This window comes from Sorex fumeus, unplaced genomic scaffold (assembly GCF_029834395.1).
Source record: "Sorex fumeus unplaced genomic scaffold, SorFum_2.1 ptg000044l, whole genome shotgun sequence".
In the NCBI taxonomy this organism is placed as follows: domain Eukaryota; kingdom Metazoa; phylum Chordata; class Mammalia; order Eulipotyphla; family Soricidae; genus Sorex; species Sorex fumeus.
This window is the reverse complement of record NW_026606101.1, coordinates 66,445,541-66,457,652: the sequence shown is the minus strand read 5'-3', so window position 1 is coordinate 66,457,652 and position 12,112 is coordinate 66,445,541. Positions and strand designations below refer to the sequence as shown.

The 12,112-nt window shown below is 41.9% G+C and overlaps 1 protein-coding gene across 2 annotated transcripts in view; it reads left to right on the top strand.

The window, feature by feature from the left end:
- Positions 1-12,112, top strand: part of STAG1 (STAG1 cohesin complex component) — a 354,244-nt gene that overhangs the window by 231,943 nt on the left and 110,189 nt on the right. For both annotated transcript variants that reach the window (XM_056121608.1, XM_056121609.1), the window contains one exon: positions 7,672-7,795. In XM_056121608.1, coding sequence (XP_055977583.1) covers positions 7,672-7,795 — 124 coding nt within the window. The remainder of the gene's footprint in view (positions 1-7,671; positions 7,796-12,112) is intronic.

Sequence of the window (12,112 nt, the reverse complement as noted above, 5' to 3'; positions counted from 1 at the left end):
GAATCACTGTGAGAGCAGTTACAAAGCTTTTGGTCTAAGTCTCGGTCATACAATGAAACACCTGTACCTTCACCAGTGCCCATTCTCCACCCCCAACAACCCCAGTATACCCCTATCCCACACCCTCCCCCTACCTGTTGGGCAGATGATTTCCACATTACTCTCTACTTTGATCACATTCAATATTTTGACACCAAACCCACCAGTATTATTTGAGATTTTACCCCAACACTCAGATCTGCTGAAAAGGCAACAGTAGACAATTTGTTTTCTATTGTTGGTTATGAATAACATATTATGTTGTGTGGGTGCAGTAGTGGTCACACGATTTTGAAATTCCGAAATTTTCACACTTAAATCTGGAGGGATTTCTGCCAAAACTTGCTGGGTTTCAAAATTTGCTCCTGAGTCTCTGGAATCATGGCCATTAAGCAGCTTGATCGGGAGCCAGAAAGGCTGTTTTTGGGTGATGACTTGGGGTCTCATTGGGGTGGGGAGGACAGGACTGGCTCCACCCCCATCCCGTGAGGCCAAAATGTTTCATTACTGCAGGCCCAAACCTGACTCTCCAATGGCCTCTGGAGGACGGCAGCTACCGAGCCGCCAGGGGGAAGCAGGTGGAGGGGCAACATCCTTTCCCCCCTACGGTGGCCTGGCGACAGTAACCTACTGCGTGGTCTGGACTCATTTCTGCCAAAAGCCGCTGGATTTGAAGATTTGTTTCTGAGTCTCTGGGATCATGGCCATTAAGCAGCTTGATCAGGAACCAGAGAAGCCGTTCATGAGCGATGACTTGAGGTCCCGTTGGGGTGGGGAGAACAGGACTGGCTCCACCCCCATCCCGTGAGGCCCAACATGTCTCGGCACTGCGGACCCAAGCCTGACTGTCCAATGGCCTCTGGGGGATGGCAGCCACCGAGCCACCAAGAGGGAGCAGGTGGAGGGACAGCACCCTTTCCCCTCTGGGGTGGCCCAGTGACAGTAACCTACTGCAGGGTCTGGATACATTTCTGCCAAAAGCCATTGGATTTCGAGATTTATTTCTGAATCTCTAGGATCATGGCCGTTAAGCAGCTTGATCAGGAGCCAGAGAGGCCGTTCGTGGGTGATGACTTGGGGTCTTGTTTGGGTGGGGAGGACAAGACCGGCTCCACCCCCATCCGTGAATCCCAAAATGTCTCATCACTGCGGGCCCAAACCTGACTGTCCAATGACCTCTGGAGGATGATGACCACTGAGCCGCCAGGGGGAGGCAGGCAGAGAGACAACACCCTTTCCCCCCTGGGTTGGCCCAGCGACAATAACCTACTGTGTGGTCCGGACGCATTTCTGCCAAAAGCTGCTGGGTTTTGAGATTGTTTCTGAGTCTCTGGGATCATGGCCATTAAGCAGCTTGATCAGGAGCCAGAGAGACCGTTCATGGGTGATGACTTGGGGTCTCCTTGGGGTGGGGAGGACAGGACTGGCTCCACCCTATCCCTGAGGCCCTGCATGTCTTGTCACTGCGGGCCCAAACCTGACTATCCAGTGGCCTCTGTAGGATGGCAGCTGCCAGGGGTTAACAGGCCAAGGCACAAAACCTATTCCCACCTGGGTTGGCCCAGCACCAATAACCTACTGCAAGGACCGGATGCATTTTTGCCAAAAGCCGCTGGGTTTCGAGATTTGGTTCTGAGTCTCTGGGATCATGGCCATTAAGCAGTTCAATCAGGAACCAGAGAGGCCGTGCCTCGAATTATATAGCTGACCCGGAGGTGGTTTGTGGGTGTGTTTCCCACATACCTAACTTTTGGCCCTTTACTTTCTTGGCAAACCTTGCCCCAAGTTTTTGGGGTATGACCAAAGGCACAGCAGCAATTTTGGGGTATCTGGAAGTCTGAAGGCACCATCAGGCTGCTGATGCACTCGCCTCACAGGTACAGATTGACCTGCTGGCATCACCACACCCCCAGTTTTTTTTTTTTTAATGTGGAAGATTTCATGAATTTCTGTGGCACCTGCATATGGGCCATCTCTATATTATTTTAACTTTAGTATTGTGCTAGCAAAATTAGTATAGTTTTAATTGTATAGCATATCATTTAATTTTGTCCTCAGGCTATTTGCCTTGGACTCTGGTTTGATTTTTTTTTTCTTTTTGGGTCACACCTGGTAATGCTCAGTCCTGGCTGTGCACTAAGGAATTACTCCTGGCAGTTCTCAGGGGACCATATGTGATATTGGGAATCGAACCTGGGTCGGCCGAATGCAAGGCAAACGCCCTACCTGCTGCACTGTCACTCCAGCCCCTCTAGTGTGGTTTTTAAAAAATGGGGAGATAGGGCAGAGAAGAGATACCGAGTTCAGTCTCTGGGACCAGTTTGCACCTACCAGCTTTCCAGCACGCACCCCTGCCTTCCAGTATTGCTGGGTGTGGTCTGATGGCTCTGAGCACTTTCAGATCCACACTGAGATTACTCCTGTCTAAATAAAAGCTAAAATAATAATTTTTAGTGGGGGGAGGGGGGAGCAGGGAGCCCACATTCATATGCTTCAGACTTAGTCCTGACTCTATGCTCAGGACTCAGGGATCATTCTCGGCAGGGCTCAGGGAATCTTGAAGGGTGCTGAAGATTGAACCCAGATTGTAGTCTTATAGAAGATGAGTAGAACATTCAGCCCACAGAGATGAAAATTTATGTATAATAATAGAACAGTACTAAGTATTGAGGGTGTTATGCCCTGTTTGTTTTTTGTTGTTTTTAGATGTTGGGTGAGCGATAGCACAGCGGTAGGGCGTTTGCCTTGCACGCAGCCAACATGGCCGACCCGAGTTCGATTCCTCCGCCCCTCTCGGAGAGCCCGGCAAGCTACCGAGAGTATCTCGCCCGCACGGCAGAGCCTGGCAAGCTCCCCGTGACGTATTCGATATGCCACACACAGTAACAACAAAGTCTCCAATGTAGTCGTTACTGGGCCTGCTCGAGCAAATCGATGAACAACGGGAGGACAGTGACAGTGACAGTTTTGGAGGCACAGCCAGCAATGCTCAGGGGTATTCCTTACTCTGCACTCAGGAATTATTCCTGGAGGTGCTCAGTAGACCATATAGGATGTGGGGGATTAAACCCAGGTCAGTCATACAAGGACAAGTGTCCTACCCTCCGTACTATCACTCCAGTCCCATGATGTCTTTATTTATGGAGAAGCTTATTAATATCCAGTAAAGAGATATATATATATATTTTTCCCCCCTCTTAGCCACTTTATTTCTAAGCATAGAAAGAATCTTGCATACTTAACATGCCCTATTGCATGTGAAGCATTTTAGTGTTTTGGTGTAATGTTTTTGTTCACACCAAATTTATTTTAGATTGTACTGATGGTGTTTGAAAAACTTTCTCGTAGGGAAATTCACATGTACACAGAAAACACTACAGTGTTCATTGTTAAATAATACGAAAATCTGGACACAATTTAAATATCAAGTGAGAGACTATGACAGAATATATCTGAAATATTTCATGGGATGTAACACTGGAGCAGGAGATATAACTCAGTCATTTATATGCTTGGTCCCTTTAGCACTGCTGGAAATTACCCCTGAGCACCGAGCTAGTAGCCTCCAGATGTGGCCTCAAAACCGCACACATATACAAAACTGAAAAACATTATTTGCAGTAAATGTTGGAAAAGATATTGGTAGTATAGCTTCAAAATATTTAAATGGTGCATATTGGTAAAGCATAAAAATAAAGTTGAGATTTATAGTTAATTAAAGGATAGTCTTTTACTAAGGAAAGGATACATCAGACAAAAGACTCGGTTGTGTTGGACTCTATAACTTTTAATTGTGAAAGTTTTCATGTTAAAATGTATTCTTTAATTGATGTTCGGTATTATAAGTCTCAGATCCTTACATGATTATAATAAAGCTTTTTTCTTTTTTTTCAAATAATGTATTGGCAGTATGTTGATTAATGACAACTTAAAAGATTATGATAATGGACATTTATGGGTTGTTACTAGGTGTCAAACTAATTCTTAGTATTTCAGTTGTACTAAGTGATCCCACTTACATAGGTCTGTGAGTTCTGGATATAGCTGCTATCCCTACTTTATACGTGAAGAAAGCAAAAGAAAAGAAATGTAAATTGATTATAGCTACAAAGCTAGTAAATAGCGTTAGGATATGAACTCCGTGTCTTCTTCTGGAGACACAGATTTATAGCTTTAGAGATTTGGTCAACACTACAAATCTCTTTATGAAGGTAAGTTATTAGCAAGAAAATATGCATAGGAAAATTTAAGAGCACTTGTTACGACTTTGAAAGAGAAAGTTTTTCATATTTTAATCCTTAAGCAGTGCCACGGTGTTAAGAGAAACAGATATATCAGAGAATGACAGATTGTTGAAACTGTTTTTTCACAAATAGAAAATAAAAATCCTAATTAACACTAAATTTCCAACTAATAGGGCTGGCGCAATAATATAGAGGTTTTAACAATAACATTGTGCTTTTGCACACTGCTGATCCAGGTTCTACCTCTGGCACCCCATATGGTTCCCTGGCCCCACCCAGGAGTGATCCCTGAGTGCAGAGCCAGGAGTGCTTACTGAGCATCATTGAGTGTGACCCCCTCCCCCCAAAAAAAAGACTAAATCTCATCCAGTAATAACCAGATTAATAATTTATACGTGATTTTCTTATGTGGGAGGATTTCAAATAACCTGGTTTTTATTGATGCTTATTTTGGTGAGGGAGTACACCCAGTGGTGCTCAGGGTTCTCACAGTGGAATACTGGGGATTGAATATGAATGGCCCACATACAAAGCACACATATAAACTCTTTGACTTCCCCCATAAAATTTTTTGGGGAAAAAATTACCCCATATCTTTCCCCATAAAATTTTTGTCTATGGTAAGTGAGAAAATTTGATCTAAAAAGAAAAATAGGATCATCTTTTTTCCACTTAAAAATAGGATTCACTGTTAAGAAAAGAATTTTTAATGTTTCTTGATTTAGCTTTTTGTTTTTGTTTTATTAGTGAAACACCATGAGGTACAGTTGTAGACTTACAAGTTTTTGTGCTTGGGTTTCAGTTATACAATGATCGAGTACCCATCCCTCCACTAGTGCCCATTCTCCACCATCAATGATTCCCAGTATTCCTTCCATCATCCCACCCCACCTTGTGGCAGGGCATTCCCTTTTGTTCTCTCTCTCCTTTTGGGTGCTGTGGTTTGCAAAAGAGGCATTGGGTGGCAATCATGTTCGGCCTATAGTCTACTTTCAACATGCATCTCCCATCCTGGGAGGATCCTCCCAACACCCTTTATTTGGTGCTCCCTTCTCTATCTGAGCTGCCTTTTCCACTAGCATGTGCAGCTGACCTCCAAGCAATGGAGTAAACCTCCTGGTGCTTATCTCGGCAATTCTTGCGTGTCAGCCTCCTATTTTGTTATTTTATGTTCCCCAGGTGAATGCAGTCTTTCTATATCTGTCCCTCTCTTTCTGACTCATTTCACTTAGCATGATAATTTCCATATAGTACCACTTGTATTTGCTCGAGCGGTCCCAGTAACGTCTCCATTGGAGACTTTGTTGGTTCAGGGCTGGAGCGATAGCACAGCGGGTAGGGCGTTCGCCTTACACGCGGCCAACCCGAGTTCAATTCCTCCGCCCCTCTCGGAGATCCCGGCAAGCTACCAAGAGTATTTGATATGCCAGACACAGTAACAACAAAGTCTCCAATGGAGATGTTACTGGGCCCGCTCGAGCAAATCGATGATCAACGGGAGGGCCTTTATCTTTACCTTACCTTTACCACTTGTATGTAAATTTCATGACTTCATCTTTTCTAACTGCTACATAATACTCCATTGTGTAGATGTACCAAAGTTTCTTTAACCAGTCATCTGTTCTCAGGCACTCAGGTGTTTTCCAGATTCTAGCTATTGTAAACAGTGCTGCAATGAACAAACAAGTGCTGATGTCACTTCGACTATACTTTTTTTTGCCTCTCTGGGATATATTCCCAGGAGTGGTATTGCTGGGTCAAATGGGAGCTCAATTTCCAAGTTTTTGAAAATCATCCATACTGTTTTCCAAAAAGGCTGAACCATTGCGGCATTCCCACCAGCAGTGAAGGAGGGTCCTTTTCTCCCCACATCCGTGCCAACACAGGTTGCTTTTGTTCTTTTGAATGTGGGCCAGTCTCTGTGGTGTGAGATGATATCTCATTGTTGTTTTGCTCTGCATCTCCCTGGTGATTAATGATGTAGAGCATTTTCTCATGTGCCTTTTTGCCATTTAGATTGGTTTAGCTTTTGGACCATACTCAGTGGTGCTGAGGGCTACTTTGGTTCTGTGCTTAGGGATTCTTCAGTGCTGCTCTGGGAATCATGGTACCGAGGATAGAACCCAGACCTCCTGCATGCAAAGCATTTACCTTAGGGCTTTGAGCTATCTTCCAAGCCAGACTATAAATTATTTTAATCTCGAGTTTAAATTCTTTTTCAAAGGTATGGCAAAATGATTAATGGTGTATTTGTTTCACTTAAAATTTTAGAGTAGGAAAGTTTTCGGTGTAGATACATATTACATGCTTAGAGCAAAGTGAAGAAAAACATCTGACAGTGGAACCAGAAACCTGAATTTTCATAAATATGAATTTTTTTCTTTACTAGATAATTATTTTTTTAAGGTTCTGTAAATTGGGTTTTTTTTTTTAATTCTGTGCCCCTCTCATGCAAGTGCATGATCCACTATGCTATCGCCTTGGCCTCAATTATATATTTTCAAATAATGCTGGTTTCTATAATTTTTTCCCAGAAGTTTATTAGTTTTAAAAATTTTTTTTAGTTTATTGTTTCTGCTAGCTTAGAACAACACACAATTACTTGCAAAAACAAATTTTGAGTTCTAAAATAGTACTGGATATTAGTGCTCTGATTTCCTCAGAAGATTTGGTATATTTTTTAAATTTGGGGGTTAACAAAAAGCTCTAACGACCATTTCTTGACTTAGCAAAAAATAGAGCAATAGTTAAAATAAGGTTATTTGTAGAAGCATTTTCCCCCTTCCATTTGAGTATTTGTAGCTTTTTTGGAATTCTAGTATTACACCCAGTGATGTTTGTGGACCACACATGGTGCCTAGGAATGAACTTGAGCTGGTCATCTAAGGCAAGCAAGCATCTCACTCATTGTACTATCTCTTGGGCCCAGTATTGGGTATTTATTTGCTTGTTTCAGTTTTTGTTCATTTAAGCCACACCCAGCAGTGCTCAGAGGCTATTCCCAGCTCATTGCTTTTCTTTGTTTTTTTTTTTTTTCCTTAAATTTTTACTAGTGAAACACCATTGCGGTGCAGTTGCAGACCTACAAATTTTTGTGCTTGGGTTTCAGTTATACAATGATCGTTGCTTTTCATGTCATTGCTCATACATGCCTGGGATCAAATTCAGACCTCCTGCATGGAAAGCATGCACTTGGCCTGTTGAACTATCTCCTCAACCTCTGGTTTTAGTAGTTTATAATTTAATGAAACCACAAAGTTTATTGGGGGCTTTTTTTTTAACTATATGGAAATACTTGTTTGCTAGTTGAAAATGAGTATAAAATTCATCCCTGTTTTGACAAGTAAACAGTTTTGCTCTCCTCCCCACCTTGTTTTCTTTCCTCTAGTGATGCTATTGCTGAAATTAGAGCCATTTGTATTGAAGAAATTGGAGTGTGGATGAAAATGTATAGTGATGCCTTCCTAAATGACAGTTACCTAAAGTATGTTGGCTGGACTCTTCATGATAGGGTAAGTTTCGCTGTTTCAGACTTCGAGAGATGTTATCCATGTCTCAATACTAGGATGTGAAAAATCAGAATGGAAGTAATTGGTTTTCCAAAAGTTATACTCAAATGGAAAATTTAAAATGTTTAAGATGAAATAACAGTTTCCTTGATGGCCATGATGAATTTTGAGACATCTGCTTATGTCAGAAGATTAAGTCCAACATAGTTGTAGTGTATCTTAGCAAAGATTGGCAACTTGATATACAAAGAAGCTAATTATAAATTTTTTTCTAGTTTATAAGCAAATGATATTCCTTGTATCTCTTGGCGTAGAGAAATAAAATAAGCTTGCCTTTCATTTGGTAAGAGGACAGCACTGGCCTGGGAGGTCTCTTCTGCTGCTACTCAACAGGCTGTTCCCGCCTCTGCGCATAGTGACCATACAGTGCCAGGGTTCCGGGTCCACTGAAGGCAAGACAAGGCCCTTCACCCCCGTACCGTCTCTCCAGCCATAAATAAACTTCCTTGTTTATAATTCTCTACACATATCTCAACACATAGTTCTACTGGGGTTGAATAGTCTTGGAGGGTTCTAGAATATGCAGTCTAAACATCATTTCTACTTCGACCCCTGTTTAAAGGCTGTGTTTTTGTTTTTGTTTCTGTTTGCTGTGCCTGTATTAGAATCTGGTCTTAAGCATGAAAAGAATGCATTTTACCACTGAGCCACTTTCTCCCTAGAAGAGTCTCTGATTTTAAAAGCATTCCATATTATTGAGCTCCAAAAGGATACACATCAAATTACTTAGAAGTGATAAGTCACTAGATTTTTTTCTATTGACCTGACATTCTATAATTTGAATTTGCCAATATCGTAATCTTGGAACAATTAATTTTATTGCGTTCCGTTGTTTGAGTCAGATTCCAAATTTAAATTATTGAAGAGGACCTGTTACCCAAGAGTCATATTCTAGACTTCTAAAGCAAATATGGTTAATATTCTAAGGCTTCTTAGAATATGAAGAAGTTATATCTATTTTTTATATCTATATCTTAATCATTATTAACCTATAAACATTGCAAAAGCAATGCACAACAGCAGTTCTCAGCCACTTGGGCCATTAGTTCAGTGCAATAAGTGCAGTTTTATTCAGGTCCTGTGTGCCAGTAGTTAGTGGGCGGCCACAGTGATGGGGGAGACCATGTGGTGCTGGCAACTCAACCAGGTTCTGCTTGATATGCAAGGTTGTCATATTGACCCTTATACTATCTCCCAGCCCTAGAACATTAATTTTTTTAAATAGCATGTTAAATATTGTCAAAGATACTTTGAAAACCATAAAATTACATAAATTGGAGTAAAAGATCAAACAGAATTCTCCAAAGACCACTCTTGGTATGAGAAAGTTAAGAGTGTAGAGAGAGCAATACACATCATCTTTCCATTACCAACACTACACTGGGGTTGTTTCCCTGAATCTTGATGTCACCTGATGATTCAGATCCTTTACTCTTTTTTGGTGGTGTGGGAGTAAGTGAGACCCCAGGCCTCACACATTCAAGGAAGTGTCCTGCAACTGAGCTACATCACTGGGTAATTAAAGCCTTTTCTTTATACTAAATATTCTCAGCTTCATTTTATTTATTCTTTGTCTCATGCGGATTTTGGGTTTTTTACAGCTATGTTCTTTCTCAGGTTTATCCGGTTTTTCACTACAGTGCTAGAGGATGTAGAGTTATAATCTCACCTAACACACTCATCTACACTTTGCAAACTCCATTATGACGAACATTTTAGTAGGAATAAATTTGGAATGTTAAATTTTAATTTTAATTTTGAGGGTCACACCTAACTCTGCTCAGGGATTACTCTTGGCTCTGTGTTCAGGAATTAATGCCTAGGTGGTGCTTAAGGCCTTAATCCTTGTGTCATTCTTCCCCACCTCCGTTTTTCCTATTGAATTCAAATACCAGTATATATCTATTTATCTTGAAGGTTTCTGCAACAGTTTACTTTTTAATTTAGATAAAATTTACACATACTATTGGATTAGTTTAGGTTTCAGCATAACTCAGCACACACACACACACACGCACACATACGCACACACACACACACAAAACCCAGTACCTTATACATCTTAAGTGCTCTGTTGTTGATCGGTACATGTATATATTTTGATGTATCACCACAGTATGTTTAGTTAACACCTATCACTGGCCATATTGAAAACTTTTTGAAGGAGGAATAGACATCTCTAATTTTTTGCTGGAATACAATAGTGACAACAATTTCATAAGAACTTATGTATGGTAAGAAAATTTGAAAAAATTCCGATGCAGCTTATCAAAGATCAGTCATTTAAAAATAAATCGCTAAACTGTTTAAATTTCTGTACATGAACAAAGAAGGCTTTTCTTTTTAAATTGTTAATAAAGTGATATAAAGGAGTTCTTTTTTCAGTCACTGTCACTTTCCTCCCATTGTTTATTGATTTGCTTGAGTGGGCCAGTAACATCTCCATTGTGACACTTGTTACTCTTTTTGGCATATCGAATATGTTACCGGGTTTGGCATATCGAATACGTCATGGGTAGCTTGCCAGGCTTTGCCGTGCAAGTGAGATACTCTCAGTAGCTTGCCGGGTTCTCCGAGAGGGTGGAGGAATCACACCTGGGTCAGCCGACCCGGCCACATGCAAGGCAAACACCCTGCCTGCTGTGCTATCGCTCCAGCCCATGGTTTTATAAATCTCTCCAACCATTTCAGTTTCTTTTACAATGGTATAAATGTTAATTTTTTTTCTAATTTTCCATTTTATCATTTGCACCCATGTTTGTCAAAGTGTGTGTCAGTACTCCCGGGTGTGGGCAAGGGGGATCCAGCGTGCAGTTGTAGCCTCGGATGCATCTGAGGGATGCTTGACTCTATAGGTAGATTTCATGCAGGGGAATCACAGAGTATTCTTTTTTGAAAATCGTACCTTAGGCCAAATGAGTTTCGAAATCTCTGATGTACACTCTAATCTGCTTGTGTTTATTTTTTTTGCATATAGAGATGCTCTGTACTGCACTGTCGTCCCGTTGTTCATCGATTTGCTCAAGCAGGCCCAGTAACATCTCCATTGTGAGACTTGTTGTTACTGTGTTTGGCATATCGAATACGTCACGGGGAGCTTGCCAGGCTTTGCCATGCGGGCGAGATACTCTCGGCAGCTTGCTGGGCTCTCCGGGAGGGTCGGAGGAATCGAACTTGGGTTGGCCGGGTTGGCCGCATGCAAGGCAAACACCCTGCCCGCTGTGCTGTTGCTCCAGCCCAGTATAAAGCTAAACTCTTGAAATTCCATAAAATTGTAAATCAGTGATAACTTGATAAAACTTTTTTTTTTCCCAAAAAAATTACATCTTTGGGGTCTGGAAAGTTAGTACAGCAGGTAAAGCTCTTGCCTTCTATGTGCCCTACCCTGGTTTGATCCCCAGGATCACATATGATTTCCTGAGCCCCTCCAGTAATGATCCCTGAGCTCAGAGCCAGGAGAACACCCTTAGCACAGCCAGGTATATTTTTAAAACAGACCATTTTTTTTCCAAGATCACGATCACTATCATCCTGTTGTCGTCGATTGCCTCGAGCAGGCACCAGTAACGTCTCCTTCGTCCTAGCCCTGAGATTTTAAAGTGCCATATTCAAGGCCTTTTCAGGGTTAGGAGAATGAGACTCATCATTGTTACTGGTATTTGGCATATTGGGCACGCCACGGGGAGTTTGCCAGACTCTGCCATGTGGGCAGGTTACATTCGGTAGCCTTCCAGGTTGTCCAAAGTAAAGATGTTGCGCTGCCACGAATGCATTCACAGCTGCGCGCTTCAGGGAGCTGGGTTTTCTAGTCTCTGGGTCTTTGCCGTTGATGGGATTACATGGCGCTGGGGGTTCAGTTGGTGGGTGTGACCCCTGCCTACTGGAAGATGGAGGATCTGGGTGGAGGATGCTCAGCCCCGATTCGAGCAGGCTTGGAGGTCTCAGCCCCGGGACCTGCATGCCTTTGTTCCTCTGCCGGTACCTTCATGTGTGTGGAGAGTGGTCTCAGCATGGTTGTGACTGACTCTGGAGGGCTTCGGCTGCCGGAGCTCTGCTCGGGATGGGGAGGGAAACTCAACCAAGATATTAATTTAAAAATTAGATGAATAATTCTAGCCTAATTTAAAATTTTTCATAAAAATATAAATTTTACGAATATACATATTACCAAGAGTTCAAGAGTGAGGAGAGGAATATTTTATTTTTATGGTATTCTGTTGAGTTTTAAGTTTATTCATGACTGAGTTCCAGACATAGAAT